This window comes from Pogoniulus pusillus, chromosome 35 (genome assembly GCF_015220805.1).
Source record: "Pogoniulus pusillus isolate bPogPus1 chromosome 35, bPogPus1.pri, whole genome shotgun sequence".
Taxonomy (NCBI): Eukaryota; Metazoa; Chordata; class Aves; order Piciformes; family Lybiidae; genus Pogoniulus; species Pogoniulus pusillus.
In genome coordinates, this window is record NC_087298.1 from 9,729,768 (window position 1) to 9,752,560 (window position 22,793).

At 41.6% G+C, this 22,793-nt stretch overlaps 2 protein-coding genes across 2 annotated transcripts in view; one reads left to right on the plus strand and one right to left on the minus strand.

Moving 5' to 3' along the window:
- CNTRL (centriolin) overlaps positions 1-8,545 on the minus strand; it is a 38,935-nt gene extending 30,390 nt beyond the window's left edge. Inside the window, 10 exon segments of the mRNA XM_064170845.1 lie at positions 96-215; positions 1,042-1,067; positions 1,070-1,097; positions 1,885-2,078; positions 2,178-2,364; positions 3,214-3,355; positions 5,373-5,503; positions 5,977-6,110; positions 6,519-6,774; positions 8,323-8,545. Of these exon segments, the coding sequence (XP_064026915.1) occupies positions 96-215; positions 1,042-1,067; positions 1,070-1,097; positions 1,885-2,078; positions 2,178-2,364; positions 3,214-3,355; positions 5,373-5,503; positions 5,977-6,110; positions 6,519-6,741 (1,185 nt within the window). The 5' untranslated portion in view covers positions 6,742-6,774; positions 8,323-8,545.
- Positions 6,828-22,793, plus strand: part of C5 (complement C5) — a 35,740-nt gene continuing 19,774 nt past the window's right edge. Inside the window, exons 1-14 of the mRNA XM_064170944.1 lie at positions 6,828-6,875; positions 8,154-8,235; positions 8,510-8,769; positions 11,270-11,385; positions 14,359-14,551; positions 15,230-15,392; positions 15,940-16,010; positions 16,614-16,705; positions 18,750-18,832; positions 19,839-19,929; positions 20,213-20,318; positions 21,463-21,589; positions 21,917-22,032; positions 22,232-22,432. Coding sequence (XP_064027014.1) covers positions 6,828-6,875; positions 8,154-8,235; positions 8,510-8,769; positions 11,270-11,385; positions 14,359-14,551; positions 15,230-15,392; positions 15,940-16,010; positions 16,614-16,705; positions 18,750-18,832; positions 19,839-19,929; positions 20,213-20,318; positions 21,463-21,589; positions 21,917-22,032; positions 22,232-22,432 — 1,749 coding nt within the window. The remainder of the gene's footprint in view (positions 6,876-8,153; positions 8,236-8,509; positions 8,770-11,269; positions 11,386-14,358; positions 14,552-15,229; positions 15,393-15,939; positions 16,011-16,613; positions 16,706-18,749; positions 18,833-19,838; positions 19,930-20,212; positions 20,319-21,462; positions 21,590-21,916; positions 22,033-22,231; positions 22,433-22,793) is intronic.

The window sequence follows — 22,793 nt, forward strand, 5'->3', positions numbered from 1 at the left end:
GCCAAACAAACAAACAGACTATTATGTTTTCTATTTTTCAAGTTCAAAAGCAAGAAGAACAGCAAAGAAAAGATCCACTATTTAAGAATTATTACCTCTGATGGAAAGTAACTTATGGGCTCAAACTTTGCATCAATCTTATAAAATGCCAGCTCCTGTTCCAACTCATACTGCTTCTGACAAGCCCGGGTCAGCTCCACTGTCTTCTGCTTTAGCTAATAAACCAGCAAACAACAGTAAGCTGCATTCACTCAAGTGTCATCACTATCACACACATTTCAATTTAGCAGAGAGCAGGGCAAAAACATTCACTTTGAAACAAAGCTCACATCAGAACAAGTTAAGATAGTGCATTTTGAATCAAAAATATCACAAAGTGCAACTTTATTACCAGATACAATAGGACAGCTAAGAGTAGACAAGAATTAACATAACACAAATGATCACATGAAAGGCCTTTAAAGTTTATACACATCAAAGGTTTGAAAAGAAAGTTTATCACTAACAGGATAAAACAATACTTGGGGTACAATCTTTTAGCAAAATATATGCCAAATAATTTACTGCTACTAAGGAGCAGTGAGAACTACTAACCCTCACTGTCTGGAGAAGAAACAAAATATGCCAATTATAAAGTGCAAGAGAGCTCATTGCTTTTTATTTAGCTTAACCCTGGTGCTAATTTGGTTTTCAGGTTGTTTTTGTAAGCAAAGGTCCATCATGTGATTTCTTTTTACATCAACTTTTCACAATGAATACCTGAGGGAGAACATGCAGCAAAACTCCAACAGACAGTGGAAAGCAGGACTAACGGAGGGAAAGAAATAGAACAGACAGGAATAAAGGAAAGGCTTAAAAGAAAGATTTTTAAGTCTGATTGATGTCATGCAAAAAGTTGTTTCAGAGAAAAGAAAAACACAAACAAGAAAAGCTACAGTCAATATAATGTCTCACTGGAACACATGCTCCTACTTCAGTAGACATGCAAATAAATCCTAGAAATAAAAACAACCATGCAACCCAGGAGCACCAGAGGGCTACCTTTAGTGAGGAAAAGGGCGCTGTGGAAAGGGAACTGTGACAAACCAACACACCAGCTAAAGGAAGAAAGAAGCAAGCAAAGTTTGTCATCCAAAGGATAAAAGTGGGTTAAGTGGCAAAATATATGCTGCTAAATCTCACTATACTGAAAACTGTATTTGAGAATTAGGCTGCTGGTTACTGTGTGTGCTCACAGAAGGAGAGACAGCTAAAGAAGTATCAGCTACAGAGATTTGGAAGGATAAAGTTTGAGAGGATGAGTTTAACAAGGAAGATAAAAGCCAATATATTAAGCTCCCACCAGGTCATTCACAACCAAGCACTCTCAAGTCAGTAGGACTCTTCTTGCTTCTTATAGCTACCAATGAAAGACACTTTGTCAAACCAAAGACGATGTGAAAGAAGTACAAGTCAGCTAATGGACTTTACCCAAAATAATAATTACTGACACACAGCTTGTATGCATGTTTGCATCATTCCATTTTAAAGTGCTGCTGCAATAAGGGAAAAGTCCAAACAACACAGGAGATTCAGTACATCAGCAATTTAACAGCCAGAGGATAGTTAACTTTTTATCAACAAATTTTTGAACAAGCAAACAAATTTACTAGAGACAAACAAGTAAGTTACTATTAACTACAAGTTACAAGTCTGATCCTGACTACTGTCTCAGTATACTTACTTTTGCCACAAAGAGAATACTGAAGAAGGAATAATGCTTTACAAGTTGAAATGCTTAAGCTTTGTCTCTCTTAATTTTAAAGGTAAATCTCCACCTCCTGCACTCTTACACTAACAACAAAACTGTACCAGACGTTTACTCAGTGTAAGCAACTATCTTACCAATTCGGTTTTGGTGTCCAGGTACCTTTGAAGGTCTTCATAGCTTTGTTTCTGTTGCAAAGACTTTTCTTTTAACGATCTGTTGACCTCATCTTGATGGTGAAGTTGCTCGAGAACTTTGGACTGGTTAAGTTTAAGGTCCTCCATCTCCTTTGCTGCATTTTCCAACTCTCTTTCTAATTTTTCTATCTCTTCTGAGAAACAAAAGTAAGAGAAACATTCAAACAGAAAAGTCTTTCTATCTAAACTTTCATTTGGCATAATTTGCTATAATTCTAACAAATCACTGTTACCTAAATTAAACCTCTCTTGAGCTTCCTTCCTGTCATGGGTTGTCACTGGCTGGCCATCCAAGTTTTCCAGTGCTCGCAGGTGGAATACGGTGTACAGGCGGTAGTGAGGTAGACTTACAACTGGATTATCAGCAAGGAACAGAGAAGTCAGATCTTGTAGAGGCTTTAGTTTTGCTATATCATGGAGCTAAATCAAAGAGAAATGGAACAATGATTAGATATCCTTTCAAGAACAACTAACCTCTCATTATTGAATTTCTAACTGTACATCTGTTAGGTCTACCTCAAAGGATCTATTTTAGTGTTTCTGTTAAAGTGTGACCTCTGAAGCCTACCAGAAGACAGAGTGCTAGGACTAAAGTAACTTCCCAAAAATTAGATTCTTTCTCCTTTGAAAAAACACCAGTGCAAAGAGGGAAACTTTAATCAAGCTTGACCTTGAAAACATCAAGATAACAAGACCTCCGGATATGCATAACCTTCCATCTCCCAGACTTAGAAGAAAGGGGAGTTTTAATCATGAGGAGTACTCAGACCTAGTAATCTCTCCTCCAGAGAACCATGACTTCTTCAAGAGGTGTATTAAATGATCTCATTTCATAGACACCCTTGTGTAGTTGCAAAGCATGGAAAAAAACTTTGGCAACAGAAGTAAATCTAGTCATGTCCTAATCACAAAATACAAGCAAATAGATTATTTGCAGCTCTCCAACACCATATCATTAGCTTATGAGAAGGGAAACCACCAATAATGTGCACAAGTCTTCACATTTTCAGCAAGTTTTTCTAAAGTCTCCAAATCCTTGTCCTTGCCCTTTCCTGAACAACAGAGTCCAGGTTTATGCTTTCAACACCTGCCACAAAACAAAGAGTCTCTGATTGACAACTTTATTAGGCTCACAAGAGCTGTATTTCATGACAGACTTTGTGGAAAGACATTCAGCAATTACTCAGAGTAAGGCAATCAATGTAAATATTGCAGTTCACCTCATGAAAGGATTCTGAGCAATTATTGTTCCTAGCTAAAATCACTTACTGAGGACAGTTTATTCCCTTTCAAATTGAGGACACGCAGGGATCTTAGTTTCTTCCCAACCCACACAGGAATGTGCTCAATCTCATTCCCTGCAAGATTCAGCTTTTGTAGATTCTGCATATGTTCAATACCTTCAATTTTACTGAAAAGAAAAAGAAAATAGAACTTCTCATCGACCATGGCAAATGAGTAACTGAGCCATTACAGATAAACTATAGCAAGATATTTCACCAAGTAACTATTTTTTCCCTAATCTCTTGGCTGATAGTTCTGCACTGCAAGAGATTCAACTCCCATTAAGTCACACCAGCTTAGTTCCAAGTACTACATTAAGACAAGATAAAAGGATTCATAGCAAGATTTTCTTGCTCACTATAGTAAGACCTTTGGTATATTTTCATTTTAGTATTATTTTAGTGTGTGGTAATTCCATTTTAATACTTAAAATTTCTCCTCCTTCTCCAGATAATGTTATGGGATGCAGATGAATCAAAATAAAGATATTTAAGGGTTGAGGAATTTTTCTCCCACTTAAAGGAACAATCAATTGTAAACTGACAGCATACAGGACAACTTTTTTTGGTGTTTTTATTAAAGCTAAATAGAATTATAGAATAGAATCATAAAATCAGTCTGGGTTGGAAGGGACCACAAGGATCTGCCCAGGGAGGTGGTGGAGGCACCATCCCTGGAGGTGTTCAGGAGAAGACTGGATGAGGCACTTAGTGCCATGATCTAGTTGACTGGATAGGGCTGGGGGATAGGTTGGACTGGATGATCTTGGAGGTCTCTTCCAACCTGGTTGATTCTATGAGCAGACAGTTCCAACCCCCCTGCCATGGGCAGGCACACCTTACCCTAGATTAAGCTGGCCAGAGCCTGATCCAGCCTGGCCTTAAACACCTCCACGGATGAGGCCTCAACCACCTCCCTGAGCAACCCATTTCAGGCTCTCACTAGTCTCATAGTGAAGAGCTTCCTCCTCATGTCCAATCTGAACCTACCCACCTCCAGCTTTCCTCCACAAATAGCTAACAAGGGAAACACTTAGATTTTAGTTTTAGGTCAGTTGGGCATCTATCTAAATACATAAATATCACAACAAAGTACAGTAGACTCTGCTGTTGTGACCATACTGTTTTGTGAGTAGAAACCAAGTGCACACTTCTAAAATCTAAAAATATACAGCAGTAGCTAAGAGCTACTCTGATCCTTCCAGTTCCTGTGAAGAGAGAGGAAGTGGTGTGAATGCAATGTATAGAAAGGTTGGGGTCTTGCTTACTTCCTGTTGTTAACTTCTCTATTGCAAAGTCAGTCTCATGGAAAGATCACTGTTCAGTAACAGAAAAAAAAAGAAACAGAATTTTGCTGTAGCCTGAACTGTTTTTCCTCAACACTTTTATACTGCTCAGCCAAGATACCAGGCCCTCAAAACAATTTAAGTGAGTTTATGGCCTGCCTGATCAAGCCCAATTGCCTCTACTAAAAGAAAACTACTGTAATAATAAGCAGTAAAAGTTTAATTAGTTTTTTTAATGCATTTAATTTGGGTTATTGTACATGCTTTATTATGGCACCTGGAAACTTGCACTTCTGGCTTGGTTTCCTAGGAAAACAAGTTTAACTGTAGCCATGGTATGCTAACAGCTCCTCCCAGAATTATTTGTCCTTCTATGGCCTAAGAGCTTACATTTTAGAAGAAAATCCCACCAAAATGGAGAACAGAAGGCTTTGAGGAAACCTTATAGTAGCCTTCCAGCATCTGAAAGGGGCCTACAGGAAGGCTGGCGAGGGACTATTTACAAGATCTTGTAACGACAGGACAAAGGGTAATGGGTTTAAACTGGAAGAGGGGAGATTCAAACTAGATGTTAGGAAAGGGTGGGTGAGGGTGGTGAGACACTAAAACAGGTTGTTCAGGGAGGTAGTGGATGCTCCCTCTCTGGAGGTGTTCAAGGCCAGGTTGGATGGGGTCTTGAATGACCTGTTCTAGTGGGAGGTGTCCCTTCCAACCCAGACCATTCTATGAAATCTCTTAGTCTTGATATGTAACTGATGGGAAATTCCCCTTAACTGCTCACATATGTGAGAGAACTCACTCAAGAGAATGTCAGCCTCAGTGTATCTGGGCTTCCCAAACCATCAGTGTTTCTGCTCACCTGATCTTGTTGCAAGACAAATTGAGCTCACGCAGCTTCATCAGTTTATCCAACTTCTCAATCTTCTCTATCTGATTGTTACTGAGATTTAGTGTCTCTAGTTTGGAGCACTTTTCCAAATTTTCTACATACTAAAGAACAGAAAATGAAACCTTTAGCATTGTAGCATTTTTAATTTCTTGTAAGAGAAAGGCAGATTTTTATTCTTAACAATGACCTATTCATTGAAAAATACATTTTTAATCAGTTTCACTATTGCAGTCACTCTGCTTTAAGTACAGTCTACTATAACATTGGAAGAAGAAAACTAGATTTTAAATTCAGAGTGGACCAGTCTCATCTACACAATGAAAGAAACTAGCACAACCCAAATGCCACAAATGGTGGTCTAAACTTCATTCTAACTGATCTAAATCTTTCTCTTTTGCACAAGTCTCCACTGAGAGGTTTGTTTTGTTGGGGCATTTTTTTGACAGAAGCTACTTGTAGAGCAAATATAATTAAAATATAGCTATTTATATACACTTAAAATTAGACCTTTACTAAAAAATTAAATAAAAATTAAATTTTAACTTTAATTATCATTTTCAGTAACTTTTTTTACCTTAAATTTCTTGTCTGCAGTCTTTGGAGAAGAAAGATTCAGTGAGCTTATACATGTCAAATTTTCCTGTTTAGACAGACCTTTTATAAGGGGTTCAGTAATGTACTTGACTCCTGGACTACCACAATTTTCATCTGAAATGAAACAGAGAAACTACTTTCAGCAGTAAAAAAATGGTGACTTCTACATTCATCTTCTGCTTCACATTGAATACTTGCAAAACATTTAAACTTATTCCCCCCCCCAGGGGATGAGAAGACACAGCAGCACACCAGAAGCATTTACAGGAAGTGACACTTGAGAGTAAGAAAAAGCAACAGTACACATCTCCCATTACCTACCTTCCCTCACCAAAGAACCTAAGGAGGCAAAGCTCATTATTCTCCACAGACTTCATTACTATTGTTTCCACATTTGAGCACCAAGAGATCAAAGCATGTTTTTCAGGATTCTTGCCAACAGATTGAACACAGAGTTCACAGAACAGTGCCTTTTTATGCTTTCAGCATGTGCTTCTATACCAGCAGCTATTTATACAATACCTTTATGAAACTCTGACTCAAAAGCAGCTTCTGAATTCTCTGTTGTAATGTCAAGTTGTTGGTGCCTCTGCTCCATGCTTTTAGAAGCAGATGGGGACGTCAGTTGACTAAAGGGAGATGGTGATCTAGTACTTGAACTGACAGGAGACATTGCACTGGGTGTCCGAGAGGCTGACCTCTGTGGTTTTCTACATAATGCTTTTCTCATGGAGCCTTTCTTCATTGCCAAAAATACAGAATATCATATGACCAATACCTGGAAGAAAAGAATTAAACATCAGTTTGTACATAAGTCTAAAGCTCAACAGCATGCACACCAACAAAGGTGCTACAGCAGCGTGTGGTCTCAGTATCCACGTGAGTAAGGGCACAATTCATCACTTCGAATGATACAGTTGGAGACACCACAGAGGTGAGACCTGTAAAATCATCCTTTTAACACAAGAGAATATTTCCAACAAGAATATAGTGTAACAAAATCACATCTAGGTCAACCTTGCAGTGGGGGACAGCTTCCAGACATTTGGAGAAATAGTACATGTATTTACTTACACCATTCTCCAGCACACTAGGAACTGGCTAAAGTGCTTTCTGGTGTGCAGCTCATCTTGGTTAACTGTCCTACGATTTGTGGTTCACACCAAGTCTGTTAGGTCTGGAGATACTCTCGGCTCAGACTAACACAGCTGGCAGAGGACAGGAGAGGACTTGGATCTCGATTATTTCTACCAAAGCTAGAAATCACCCATTTTGCTTTAGAAGAGTAAATGCAAGCAAAAAAGAAACAAAACGAGGAAGCAGGGATTAAAAAAATAATGGAAATCTTCTAGCACTGGCACTGCTTCAGTGCTTTCTCCACTCAAGTTGCTCCATGACTGCCTGGGAAATTCCACAGAATGTCAACAGAAGCTTCCTCCAGTGACGAATTTATTTCCCTAGGGGTGAGGTGTAGAACGTCATGTGGATGCGTTCTGCATGCCAAAGCCCTCGTCCTAACATCTTCAAACGACAGGTTTTCACTAAACCCTCACTCCAGTAAACAAAAAGCACGTTTTAATACAGAAACACAGGCTTTTAAATGAGCTTTACGCCTGTGTCTTAAAATGAGAAGATTCTCTTGATTAAAATGGTTTTGTTTTGGTTTTGTTCCCTCACGAATCTTCAAAAACAAGGCACAAAGGAAGGAGAAACTCTCTTCTACACAGCTCTGGGAGGCACCATTCATTAAGAGCTAGGAGAATGAGACTAAAAGAAGCAGGGGAGGGAGCAAGATGATGCAAAGCTAGTGAAACGCTACTCCCAGAAGCTTCTTCGTGCTCTAAGGAAAGCAGACAGGCATTGCGATGCTGCTTCTTGCGAACGGACAGCACTTTCCCCATGAGGAACACGGCAGAGCGCTCACGTTGGAACAGGAGGGGAAGTGGGGAGCGTTGAGCAGACCTGGCCGGGGAGGTGTGCCCTGGGTGTACGCCGCGTCCCGGCGGGGAGCAGCTGTGCCCTCGCTGCTGCCCGTCCCCTCCCGACTCCCCCGACTAACGGCTCTGCACCCGCCGCGGTCGCTACACCGGCGGGCGCCACAGCCGAGCCACCGGTGACTGTCGCCCTCCTTCACCGTAACTGGCCCGCACCTGACAGGATGACGATCGCCTACTGAGCCCCCGGCGGAGTTCCCTTGAGCAGCACCGGGCTGCGGGCAGCACCGTGCCCTCAGCCCGCGGTGAGACCCCGGGGAGCAGCGACGCTCGCCGCAGGGTAACCCAGTTCCCGCCGAAGACGGTTCCCCTCAAGCCACCGATTTGATTACCTGCGTTGACATGGTAACGCCGCTTCACGCTTCCTACCGGAGCAGTGGCGGGCAGGGCAGCCTCCGGACGACCTAGAGTAAAGGCACCAGCACCTAACGCACTTCTCTTCCTCCCCTCTTCCTTCCTTCGCCGAGCAATCGCCTTCTCTACTAGCCGCCAGGCCCAACGTGCTGCGGCTCCTTTAAGAGCCCCGCGGGGGCAGCCGAACCGCCGCCATTTTGTCTGGCTGTCGGCTGGTGACGGTGAATGAGCCGGGGGAGGGCGGGAGGGAGGGAGGGACAGGCCCTTCCCAGCGCCGCTTTCCCGCCCGTCCGGAGCTCAGCAGCGCATGCGCTGCCTCCTCGCGGTCCGCGCTGCGCTGCTTCGGCGCCGGGCGGTGCTTGCGGGGCTGCGCGGCGGCGTGTGCGCGGGTGTTATTGAAGAGCTTTGTTTCAAACAAAGCCCGAGTAACTGTGTAAATAGCAGAGTCTGCTCTGCTGATGGTTTCGAGCAGATTTGGTTTAGTTTGCCGCTTGGTTGGTTGGTGGGGTTTTTTGGTTGGCTTTCCGTTTGGATGCTTGCTTTGGTTTTGGTTTTTCTGTCTGTCTGTCTTTAGCCTGGAGGAGAGGAGGTTCTGGGGGACCTTCTCGCTGCCTACAGCTAACTGAAAGAGGTTGTGTCCAGGTGGAGGTTGGTCTCATAGGTAACCAGTGACAGATCAAGGGTCACAGTCTCAAGCTGTATCAGGGGAGGTTAAGGCTGGATGTTAGGAAGAAATTCTTTGCAGAAAGAGTGGTTGGTATTGGGATAGGCTGCCCAGGCAGGTGGTGGAGTCCCCATCCCTGGAAGTGTTTAAAAAGAGACTGGATGTGCCACTTGGTACCATGCATTTAGGCTGAGGGAGCTGAGGCACTGCAGCCTGGAGAAGAAGAGGCTCAGGGCAGACCTCACTGCTGTCTACAACTACCTCAAGGGAGGCTGTAGCCAGGTGGGGTTGGTCTCTTCTCCCAGGCAACCAGCAACAGAACAAGGGGACACAGCCTCAAGTTGTGCCTAAGGAGGTCTAGGCTGGATGTTAAAGGGAAGTTCTTCTCAGAGAAAGTGATTGGCATTGGAATGGGCTGCCCAGGGAGGTGGTGGAGTCACCATCCCTGGAGGTGTTGAAGAAAAGCCTGGATGAGGCACTCAGTGCCATGGTCTGGTTGATTGGCCAGGGCTGGGTGCTAGGTTGGACTGGATGATCTTGGAGGTCTCTTCCAACCTGCTTGATTCTATGATTTGATTGATTAGATAATGTTAGGTGATAGGTTGGACTTGATGATCTCAAAGGTCTTTTCCAACCAGATTGGTTCTGTGTTTCAGCTATCTGTATGTCTGGTAGTATGTTGGCGTACTATTGTATGTAGATGGATTTAATTCAAGCACACTGTAGCACTGGAATTAAACACATTCAATCATAAGCTCCTTGCAGTGTGCCTGAACTTGGACCATTTTCACAGAGTTGTCTCTTGTAATGGTTTTGTGCTGTGTTAATTTGGAATCTATGCTTAGGTGTGAAATCTAAAGTTCGAAAAATGACAGAATCACAAACTATTAGGGTTTGGAAGGGAGCTTGAAGATCATCCACTGCAAAGCCCTGTCAGAGCCTAGAGTAAGTCACACAGAAATGCATCCAGGCAGGTTTTGAATGCCTCCAGAGAAGGAGACTCCACAACTTCTGTGGGCAGCCTGCTCCAGGGCTCTGTCACCCTCTCAGTGAAAATCACAGTATCACAAGGGTTGGAAGAGACCTCATAGGTCATCAAGTCCAACCCTTTACCACAGAGCTCAAGGCTAGACCATGGCACCAAGTGCCACGTCCAGTCTTGCCTTGAACAGCTCCAGGGATGGCGACTCCACCACCTCCCCGGGCAGCCCATTCCAGTGTCCAATGACTCTCTCAGGGAAGAACTTTCTCCTCACCTCCAGCCTAAATCTCCCCTGGCACAGCCTGAGGCTGTGTCCTCTCATTCTGGCACTGGCCACCTGAGAGAAGAGAGCAACCTCCTCCTGGCCACAACCACCCTTCAGGTAGTTGTAGACAGCAATAAGGTCACCCCTGAGCCTCCTCTTCTTTAGGCTAAACAATCCCAGCTCCCTCAGCCTCTCCTCGTAGGGCTGTGCTCAAGGCCTCTCACCAGCCTCGTCGCCTTTCTCTGGACACACTCAAGCATCTCAATGTCCCTCCTAAACTGGGGGGCCCAGAGCTGAACACAGTACTCAAGGTGTGGTCTAACCAGTGCAGAGTACAGGGGTAGAATGACCTCCCTGCTCCTGCTGTTTTCCTTATGTTCATATGGAACCTCCTATGCTCCAGCTTGCACCCGTTGCCACTTGTTCTGTCTTTGCCTGGCTCCATCCTCCTGACTCTGGCCCTTCACACGTTTATAAACATTAATGAGGTCACTCTTCAGTCTTCTCCAAGCAAAAGAGCCTGAACCATCAGAAAGCTTGCTGACAGTGCCGCTATTGCCTCACCCAGATCACTGATGAGTATGTTGGATTCTGACCCCTGTGGCACCCCACTAGATACAGGCCTCCAACTTGACAGTCCCATTGACCACAACTCTCTGGCTTCTTTCCTTTATCCAGTTCTCATCCACCTCTCTGCTCAATCATCCAGACCGCACTTCCTCAGTTTAGCCGTGAGGAGGCTGTGGTGTCAAATGCTTTGCTGAGATCAGGATCTCTAGGCTATATCTGACAATGAGTGCAGGGCAGGGACAGAATTAGATTGTAAAGATGTTTCAGGATATTGTTAGATTTCTGAAGTGTTTTCCAATGATCTTCATTGTTTGCTCCTTGTTTACATACCACTCACGTAAAATTAATGTAGGATGGTTTGGGGTATTTAGTCATAGACATTGGGGCATTATTTTTAATAATATTAAGCACTTTGACCAAGCTGATCTCTTTTTTTATGACCAGCTGACCTGCCTGGTGGATGTGGGGAAGGCTGTGGATGTCATCTACCTGGGCTTCAGCAAGGCCTTTGATGCTGTCTGCCATAGGAAGCTCCTGGCCAAGCTGGCAGCCCTTGGCTTGTACATGGGCACTCTGTGCTGGGTTTAAACTGGCTGGAGGGCCAGGCCCAGAGAGCAGTGGTGAATGGAGCCACATCCAGTTGGCTGCTGTCACTAGTGGTGTGCCTCAGGGATCAGTGCTGGGCCTAGTCCTGTTTAATATCTTCATTGATGATCTGGAGGAGGGGATTGAGTCCACCATGAGTGAGTTTGCAGATGACACCAAGTTGGGAGCATGTGTCAATGTGTTAGAGGGTAGGAGAGCCCTGCAGAGAGACCTAGACAGGCTGGATAGCTGGGCAGAGTCCAGTGCCATGGGTTTTAACAAGTCCAAGTGCCATGTTCTGCACTTTGGCCACAACAACCCCTAGCAGCACTACAGGCTGGAAACAGAGTGGCTGGAGAGCAGCCAGGCAGAAAGGGACCTGGGGGTGCTAGTAGCTGACTGAACATGAGACAGCAGTACCCAGGTGGCTAGGAGAGCAAATGGCATCTTGGAATGGTGTCCCCAGCAGAACCAGGGAGATGATTCTGCCCCTGTACTCTGCACTGGCCAGGCCACACCTTGAGTATTGTGTCCAGTTCTGGGCTCCTCAATTTAAGAAAGATGTTGAGGTGCTGGAACATGTCCAGAGAAGGGCACCCAGGCTGGTGAGGGGCCTGGAGCACAGCCCTGTGAGGAGAAGCTGGGGGTGTGCAGCCTGGAGAAGAGGAGGCTTAGGAGAGACCTCATTGCTGTCTAGAACTACCTGAAGGGAGGCTGTAGTCAGGTGGGGTTGGGTTCTTCTCCCAGGCACCCAGTGACAGAACAAGAGATCACAGTCTCAAACTGCGCCAGAGCAGGTTTAGTCTGGATGTTAGGAAGAAGTTCTTCACAGCAAGAGTGATTGGCATTGGAATGGGCTGCCTGGGGAGGCAGTGGAGTCCCCATCCCTGGAAGTGTTTAAAAGGAGGCTGGATGAGGCACTTCGTGCCATGGTTTAGTTAATTAAAAGGGCGAGGTGATAGGTTGGACTCGATGATCTTGGAGATCTTTTCCAATCTGGTTAATTCTGTGATTCTTTATTTCATAAGGTTTTGTTCCATATATTGTTGCTTCCCCCATAGTTTATAACATCTGTCGAGAAACCCCAGTTGGCCTTCTTGTAATTTTGTATTGATCAGAAATAGTTTGTAAAATGTCTTTCCCGTAAAGGTAAGCTGTGATGTTTGCTTAAACTTCAGAAGTCTTTCACAACTTCAGTTTGACTTTACATAACCTTATGCCTTGAGGTCTTATGCTTATCAAGCATGCAAAAGTTCTGTCACCAGTATTTTGTAGGTTTATTTGCAAATGCTCTTCAAAAATAGTACATGTTTTAGATGCAGTCCATCCTAATATTTTCATACTGCAGTTTTGCTTGTAATGGAAGTACTCAGTTGTCATCATCAAGAGTATAAAAGGCTAAAAGTTTTCAAGTGAAGAGTTAGGTCAAAGCAAAAAAGAAAATAATGGTAACACTTGGTCTAAACAGATTAGTGATTACACTGACATAATTCAAATGCATCTCTTCCTTCAGATGCAAACTTTAAATCACTTTGATTTAAATAAAAGATATTTCCTGAACAGCAAACTGCTGCTTTGTTTCTTGGGGTTCTTTGGTTGCTGTGAAAGTATTTTTGTGTCTGTGTGTAGCTATCAGAGAGGAGGGCTGAGACAGGATTGCTCTGGATATATTAAAAACCTGAAATCTCAAGTTAAAAGAAGTCTTAAGTTGAGCTGTCTCAGCTTCCTTGGGAGGGGGCAGCAGGTTTTTGGTAAAACATTATCTCCAGTTAATTATTAACTGTGAAATGTGCTGGTGGTATTTCTGTTCACCTACAGCAGAAGCCGAATGCAGTTTAATGCAGGCTCACTAGCATCTATGCTTTGCTCTTTGTTGCCATAGACACTATGGCTGGTTTCATATATCTTTTTGTTTTGCTATTTTCTGGAACAGCTTTTAGCCAGGAGAAAACGTAAGTAAACCAAATATAGAATTTGCTGGAACTGTTATCTAATTGTTGTCCTGCTGTTTTAGGTAAATAGATACAGAATTTAGGTAGAGGCAATGCAAAAGGCACTGGCCAAAGTGATGTGTTTCACAAGCAAAGGTCTCACTAGTGTCTGTGGGACTGATGCATCTGGAGCTACTGGATTTGCTGCCAAAGAAGCAGTAGAATCATCTCCTTGTTTGCCACAAATATGCAGAAAAAGTTAAATGAAGCTGATGCTCATTAGCTTTTTATGCAGTGCCTGAGGGCAGATACTTTGCTAGAGGTGTGATGAAAGCTCTTACTTAAATGTCTGTTTTACAATTGTACTTAGTGGTGTGGTTTTGATTCTTGTGCCTTCTGGCAATGGTACCTAGAAAGCAGCCAAAATAAGTGCTTTTGGCATCTCAGAAAAAGGAGATGCTGCACATATATCAAATGGCTTGTTGCATTTATACTTCATGTGTACTCTGTGGTCAGGTACTAAACCTTGGCTGGTCCTTTGCAGCATGATGCATACTTCAGTTTATAAAGTTCTGAAGAAATTAGAGTAATTCTGCAACTATGTGTTCCCATTTTCCTTTACCTTAAATTCCCTCGTTAATTTCATTAAGGATTCTACTGGTAGAAAAAAACATTTAAGTGTATTATTAGGAAGATTCAGGGTTTCACTTGGCAAAAGGGATAAAAGGGTTAGTTATTTCCATGCAAATAGCCTGGTTTAGTAGAGATGCTTCTGTGTGTCTGCAAAATCAAATCACAGACATTATGTGGTGTGTAACTTGATAAGATTACATTACAGACTTTGTAATAACTACTGTGACTGAAGTTCTCCTGGTTTTAGCTGTTGGCCTAGAATAACTTAACCTAATTATCTTGTTTGCTTTAACAGTGTGTACATAAGTGAACTACAAACAGTAGTAAAAAGTCCAAAGGAAATATAATTAGTTTACTTTGATATTGTTTTATATTCCATAACAGATATGTCCTTACAGCACCGAAGATCCTCCGAGTTGGGGCAGCTGAGAAAGTTGTAGTTCAAGCTTTTGGTTATGAGGAGGAATTTCCAGTCAAAGTTTCCCTAAAAAGCTTTCCAGATAAGCTTACTCTTTATTCTTCTGGACGTATTTCTTTAAATCCAGCCAACAAATTCCAAGATGCTGTATCTTTAAGAGTAAGGAATTCAGACTTCCCTTGCAGTGTTTTTATTGTCACATTTAGTTTTAAGTGTCGAAGTAGATTATGGAGAGTTTTCAGCTGTTTAAATTGGGAAGGGCTCCAATTTCTGTTTGCCACCTGTAGCTTATTTCCTTGTGGTTTGTCTGAAATTAAAATTACATTAGAGAAAATGAGTGTAAAGGAATGGCACTAAAGTTAAACGTGTCTATCTTGTAACCTTGTAGCTGGGCCTTCCCAATTCAGTGTAATCTGTGAATCTATCAGTTTGTCATCTGTGATATAAGAAAGAACAAACCCTTATCATAGAATCAACCAGGTTGGAAGACACCTCCAAGCTCATCCAGTCCAACCTATCCCCCAGCCCTATCCAGTTAACTAGACCATGGAACTAAGTGCCTCATCCAGTCTTTTCTTGAACACCTTCAGGGATGGTAAATCCATCACCTCCCTGGGCAGCCCATTCCAATGGCAAACCACTCTCTCTGTGAAGAACTTCCTCCTAATATCAAGCCTACACCTCCCCCTGTGGGCATTGATGTTTTTATTTAATGATAATTAAAAGCAGGATAGTAATTACTCTTCAGATATTCTTCTCAACAAAATACACTGTAGAGAAAAAAAAATTAAAGTTAATATTTTTTTTAATGTTTGTTTTATCCCCACCCCTCCCCAGCTTCGACCAACAGATTTACCACAAAGACAGAATTCAGACAACTTTGTGTATTTGGAAGCTGTTTCTCCACATTTTACAAGACAGAAAGAAATTCCTATTTCCTATGAGAATGGGTTTCTCTTTATTCATACAGACAAACCAGTTTATACTCCTGATCAGTCAGGTAAAGAATGCTTCTTTCTCTTGCCTGTTATTTAATTTTTAAAGTGTTTTTTGACAAAGAATGAGGATTTAAATGTCCTTTAAGCTCTTGGTTATGCTGTGTTGCTGTGGGCTGCTATTTATTTTCTGAATCAGCAGAATAAGATTTTGAACTTATTCATGATAATACTGCAGGAATTCATCACTTCTCCCAAGCAGTTACTTCTCAGTCCCTGTCCCCTACACCCTGAGTAATCTGTGGCACAAAGAGTGAATGATTTTCCTGGGAATATATGAAAGCTGTTTGTGAAGAAATGATGACTGAATCACTGCTTTCAAGTAGACTGAGCTCTTTCTTCTGCAAAAGTGATATGCTGGGATTGTGATGGTGAAAAATTACATGGCACTGAGATGATTCAGTGGGAGAGAGTGGTAGTGCAGGTGACTCTGCCTAAACAACAGGTCAATACTAAATTATAAAGTTATTTAGTATAAAAGGTTGTTTTTGTGAGAATTTTAAGATCCCTCCAGTGGTATGACTTTGAGATTTATTGTCACAATCCTTACAGTGAAAGTCAGAGTTTACTCTCTGAATGATGAACTGAAGCCAGCATATCAAGAAATTGTCCTCACCTTTGTGGTAAGTTGTAATTGAATTTAATCTTAATATTCTGTAGATTACAAAACCAATAAATATAGTTAGGTGGTAACTCAGTGATGTAATCAATAGGTAATAAAACTGCTAGCTGTTTTTGCAGGTAGCCAGACATCCTTTAAAAGGTCTAAAAGTAACTTTGCATAGTTGAAGTTTTCAAGTCCTAGATCTGAAGTTGTTACAGAAGGGGAGGGGGGGATAGAAAAAAAAAATATCTGTAATATCTTTGGAAAGGATTTTTGAAGGATTTTAAACCATGTATTCTTTTCATACTGTTGCTTGCTTCATCTAAGATAGAAAAATGATCATATCTACTATACTCTAATTTTTAGCCATTAATAGTCTTCTTATTACAGCAGCTTTATAGCAATTTTAAGTGTTGTGTAGTAACAACTTTTAATTCTTGGAACCACAGTAAAAAGTTTTGTCAGAATTTCAGTCTGAGCTGTTTCTACAAATGTTTGTGGTTTTGTGTTGTGAAATAGGCAAAACTCTTAGAATAAACGAAAATGAAATCCACAAAATAAAGATTTTCCCTTTGTTGAGAATGATCTACAACTGCTGCTTCTTTCCTGTTATCATTTAAAGGATCCTCAAGGAGTAAAAGTGGATATTACAGAAGAAAAAGATTACACTGGAATAGTTTCTTTTCCTGATTTCAAGATTCCTCCTAATCCTAAGTAGGTTTATTTAGTGTTTTTTTAAGAATTATTAACATACTACTGCCTTGTCAAACACTTTCAGGGCTTCTTTTACTTGATATACAGAGTATACATGACTTGAAACTTGGAGATTTCTAACATTTCACATGGGGGCTGATCATGATATAAATAAGGAACTTATGACCAAGTGTTGTCCTTCTCAGTTGCCTTCCCAAGTAACATTTGTCTCCTGAAGTCAAGTGGGAAGCTTGCACTCACATAGGTGGCATGTTCTCACTTGAAATGAGACAAAGTGAGGAGATGTAGTGAGTGAAAATACTGATGATAAAACTGAAATTAAAAACCCATTAGTGGTAGGTTTATCACACTCAATTAAAAATGAAAGTGTAACAAAAGCTTTCTACTATAAAGATAGAATCAGTGTCAAAGATGTATTGATTTCAGGGATGGGAAACTTCTGTGTTTCATATGTCCAGATCAATCACCAGTATTTTTCCATTATTATTACAAACAGTGCAATTATTTTTATTCCATACAAAATCAATATTTCGTCAGTTCTCCTTTTAGTCTTGAGAGGGTGCTGAAGATTCACCGAGTTGGCAGAAGGATGCTAGCAGGTGCTTGGGGAAAAAAGGGGGTTTGCCTGATTTACTTTGTATTAGGAAATAAGCATCAGTTCATTTTTTTTCTGAAGGAAGATTAATGATGTCTCCTTCTTGAAACTAAGTATGTGTTAACTGTAGACTTGCAGATTTTTTATCACTGTGCTATATGGCTAAGTGATTGTAGGAACTGTGTTTCTGTAGGATATTAGGTAAACTGCAGTTGTGCCTCAGTGCTCTAGCCAGAGAGAGAACTGTGAGAAATATCTCTGAGCCAGTTCCTTGACTGATACACATTACAAAGACATTTTTCAGTGTAGATGCCCGTGCCCATTCTCTGTCTACGCAAGAAATTAGCCTGTTCCAGAGTCTCACCACCCTTGTACTGAAGAACTTCCTGAGATCCAGTCTAAACCTATTCTTCCTCAGATTAAAACCATTCCCCCTTGCCCTATTGCTATATACTCTCCTGAAAAGTCCCTCTCCAGTTATTCTGTAGGACCCCTTCAGGCATTTGAAGCAGCTAGCTATAAGGACCCCCAGAGTCTTCTCTAGGCTGAAAAACCTCAGCTCCCTCAGCCTGTCCTCATAGCAGAAGTTTTCCAGCTCTTGGATCATCTTTGTGGCCCTCCTCTGGACTTGCTTCACAAACTCTGTGTCCTTCTTATGCTGGGGATACCAGAACTGGATGCACTATTCAAGGTGGGGCCTTACAAAAGCAGAGAAAAAAGGCAGAATCACCTCTCTTGCCCTGCTGGCCAAACTCCTCTTGATGCAGCCTGGGGTAAATAGGATCAATGTGTTGAGTTCACTTTTATTTAAGCAAATAATTTATAATAGGCCATTACTGTGTTTTTATTACTGGGGGAAAAGACTTATTTAACTTCCACTAAGCAAAATTTGGTACAAAACTGACAGAAATTAAATGGATCTAATATGTACATGAAAGCAAATGGGATTGGGTTTCTTGGCATGGCAAGATAGGAAGTGGACACATTAGGTATGCTCTGCACAAAGAGTTTCTGTGGGTTTAAGCAAAGCAATTTGAAATGAAGGAAATACCTTCTGAGTGCTTCTAGTGGCAAAGCAAAAATCATCCAAATGAGGGTAAATCAGGTCGGTGCTGCATGCTGGTCCTGCTCGCAGCACTAAAGCAGACTTGTAGCCACAAACAGGCATTTGTCTAACCTCAGGAGTGGTAACTGGCAGGTGAAAGGAGCAAGCAAATAATGTCTTAATGCCCCTGGTTAGAGTTGAAGCCTTTAGAATGTGTTTCTGTCTGTAAATAAAAAAAAAATCTGATAATAGTCATAAAGTAGGCATTGAACATGTGCAAAAACTTGGTGCAGAATTTTTCTCCCTAATGATTAATCTGAAATCTTGTTAAGCAGTAGTAAGGTCATCTTCAGCCTTAATTTTCATCTTACAAAGAAAAAAGTTTGTTCACTGATGTTTTGTAGGTATGGAATTTGGAAGATTGAAGCCAAGTACAAGAAGAATTTCGTAACTTCAGCTGTTGCAGAATTTGAAGTTAAGGAATATGGTAAGGTGTGCCCATACTGCAAACCTTCATTTTGAGATGTTTTTCAGTTAAATTGTCTTGGAGACATCTCTGCAACACAGGATGTTAGGAGTTGGAAGGGACCCAAAGAGATCGAGTCCAGCCCCCTGCCAGAGCAGAACCATACAGTCTAGCTCAGGTCACACAGGAATGTATCCAGACAGACTTTGAAAGTCTCCAGAGGAGACTCCAGAACTTCCCTGGGGAGCCTGTTCCAGTGCTCTGTCATCCTTACAATAATGAAATTCCCCCTTGTGTTGAGGGGGAAGCTCCTGTGCTGCAGCTTGCATTCATTGCTCCTTGTCCTATCACAGGGAGCAAGTCCTATCACAGAGAGCACAGAGGAAGCAAGTGCAGAAATGCTTGAGGTAACATTGGCTTGCTTCTACACAGCAGTGGGATGCAGTGTGATGGCAAGTGCCAATCTTACAGAATCATAGAATGGCTTAGGGAAGGGACCTTAGAGATCATCTACTCCAAGCTCCCTGCAGTGGGCAGGGACATCTCTCCACTAGACTTGGCTGCTTCAGTGCCAAGCTGGCACTGAACACTCCAGGGAGAAGGCATCCACAATCTCCCTGGGCAACTATTTCAGAGTCTCACGACCCTCATAATGAAGAACTTCTTCCTGAAATCAAGTCTACTCTCCCTCAGCTTCAAAACATTCTCCTTGTTCTCTTGCTAGGCACCCTTATGTTAGTGCAAGCAGTCAGTGACTGCAGCCTAAGCCTCCACACAGAGCTGTCCTTTAGCACGCTGAGTCATTCTGAGGTAGCTGAGCTAATGTAAATGTGGAGCCACTGCAACTGTGAATAAGGCTTTGCAACTCATGCTTCACTGTGAACAGGATGACAGGCTGTAGGACTGTAATTCAACTGACTCAAAGCTGACATGGTTCTTTGATGATTGTGCAGAGATATTTTTTGAGTGTCTGTAACTTACTGTCTCAAACCACCTCTGAGTGGCTTTTTTTCTGCTCCGTTTTCAGCAATGCCAAGCTTTTCCATTGCCATAGAGCCAGAAAGCAACTTCATTAGTTCTGATAAATTTGAGGACTTCAGGATTGTTGTGAAAGCTAGGTAAGGAGATTTGGGATTGCATTCTAAACTTCTTTTCTCTTCTTCTTTTACCTGAAGGTTTAGTCTCCCATGCCAAGAAATGTTCTCTTTTCTTCCTCAGCAAGCCCTGTTAGCGCAATCCTCTGCTGCATACAATTATTTTTCAACAGAGATGTTTAAAGCTGCACAGATGTTTGCATTTGTTTTCTATCTCTTGCTTAGGAAATTATTCTCCTGCAAAACCAAGTGCTTTGTTGCAGCCATTAAAGTAATCTTAAAAGCATTTGTATTATATTGTTCTCAGATACTTTTATAATAAAAACCTTGCAAGCGCTGATGTTTTCCTTCGGTTCGGAATAATTGACAGAAATGAAAAAAGAATGATGCCTTCTGCAATGATTGTAACCAGGGTAAGTGGGAGCATGCCTAATTTGTGCAGATTTCATATGCTTACTTCAGGATCAACCCAACTGCACAGGAGTTTTTACCCATTAAAATTAATGAGAATGAGTCCCAACTCCTAGCTTGTATCAACAGCTCTTCAGCGTCAGCTTTTCCTTCGTAATACTGTCACTGGGGTGATAAAAATGCACTTTCAAATGAGACTCAGAGGCAGCATCTGAGACAAAATGTCATTTCAGCCCAATTCAACTACTCACTTGAGCAAACTCTGGGGTTGAAATTTCTCTGAAATAACCTTTATGATATCTATTACAGAAGAAAGAAAAGAAATTAAATGGAGACAAACAGATCCGAATTATATTATCACAGTATCAACAAGGTTGGAAGAGACCTCATAGATCATCAAGGCTAGACCATGGCACCAAGTGCCACGTCCAATCTTGCCTTGAACAGCCCTAGGGATGGCGACTCCACCACCTCCCTGGGCAGCCCATTCCAGTGTCCAATGACTCTCTCAGTGAGGAACTTTCTCCTCACCTCGAGCCTAAATTTCCCCTGATGTAGCTTGAGGCTGTGTCTTCTCTTCTGGTGCTGGCCACCTGAGAGAAGAAAGCAACCTCCCCCTGGCCACAACCACCCCTCAGGTAGTTGTAGACAACAATAAGGTCACCCCTGAGCCTTCTCCTCTCCAGGCTAAACAATCCCAGCTCCCCCAGCCTCTTCTCGTAGGGCCTGTGCTCAAAGCCTCTCACCAGCCTCGTTGCCCTTCTCTGGACACGCTCAAGCATCATACATATTGATGTATTATGGGGAGTGTTTGCTTCTCAAATCATCTCTCCGTCATTTCCTCTGCCCTTTTTGATTTAGTCATTGAAGAATGATAAAAGACATTTTCATTTAGTTAAAGTATCTCTGTGTTACTCCTACCTCATGTTGGGCCTGCATCCAGACTTTGCAATATATTCTATTTCTTGATTAATTACCAATAATTTTAGGGAATAAACAATTATTCTTCATTAAAAGAACTCCACTTTTTATTTCCTCTGAAAGTAGACAACAGAAACATGCTGCAGTCAGAATTTGCAAATAGAGTATCTATTTATTATTTCTAAATTACTGACTATAAAATAATGATTTCTGTTTCATTTCCAGATTGAAAATGGAGTGGCTGAGATCAATTTTAATAGTAAGAAAGCAGCGAGTTCTATAGGCATTACAAGTCTAGAAGAATTGGATGGGTCATATTTATATATTGGGGCATCAGTGATGGAGTCTAAAGGTAAGTTGCTTTTTAATTGATTTAATTTTTAACATATCTGCAAATGTCAGCAGAGCTAGAAAGCAAAATTACATGGATAATTTTCCTAGTATTAAACTTTCCTTAGCATTCAGAAGTCTTTCTTCCTGAAATCTATAAGGAAGAACAACCTGTCTGTCACTGTAAGAATGTTTAGTGATTAAGCTTTTATCTTTTGGCTGTTTATTTTCATACCATTTTGCACTTTTAATGCAAGGACTTCACTAGAACAGCCAGATTGTGCTGTCCTTTGAAGGCAAGTGAGGAAAACACAAGATTGAGGATGTGATTGTTAAAATGTTTTGTTAGGTGGCCTCAGTGGTGAAGCAGAACTTGCTGAAGTCATATTTGCTGTATCTCCATACAAACTGTTCTTGATTGCTACTCCTCTTTTTGTGAAGCCTGGACTGCCATTCTTCATTAAGGTTAGTTAGCAGCAGCTGCAGTGGTGCACATTACAACATAAAACCCAGAATACAGATTCCTTATTCTTTTTTTTCCCCACTGATTTGTTACCTTTTCTTTCTTTTAAACTTGCTATTTTAGAAGCTTAACAGCTTGATAATTTTCTCCTTGAAAAATGTCACCTTTCTTTGGAGATGTGTTATCTGCTCTGATTAACAGGTGCAGGTGAAAGATACAGTAGATCACTTTGTTGGAAATATCCCTGTCACTATCACTGCAAAATCAATTAATGAGCAATTGGAAGAGACTGAAGTGATAGCAGAGGACTCAGAATCTGGGAGAAGGAGGACAAGCATAAATGATGGAACTGCTTTGTTTGTTGCTAATATCCCATCTGATAGCAAAGTATTGGAGTTTCAAGTGAGTGAAATGGTTCAATTAGTTTATTTCTTTAAGGGTTAAATTCTGTGCTTTTGTGAATGTACAACACTAATAGAAAGATTTTTACACTAAGAAGTTAAAGAGTTCATCGAGTTAGAGTTATGAATATGCATGTGCTGTAATGAAACATTGTTGCTCTATTGAATTCTTCATTAGATGGTTCTGAAACAGTATCCTCATTTGTCACATTTACTTCATAAGAATTGATAAACAAAAAAATCTAAATTAATTGTGGGAAAAAATCTCCCAGACTGCTTCCTTCACTATGTAAGCAAGCATCTCATTAACCTTTGTTTCTCTGTTGAGGTATTTGATACTTAACTGCCATTTTATATTTAAC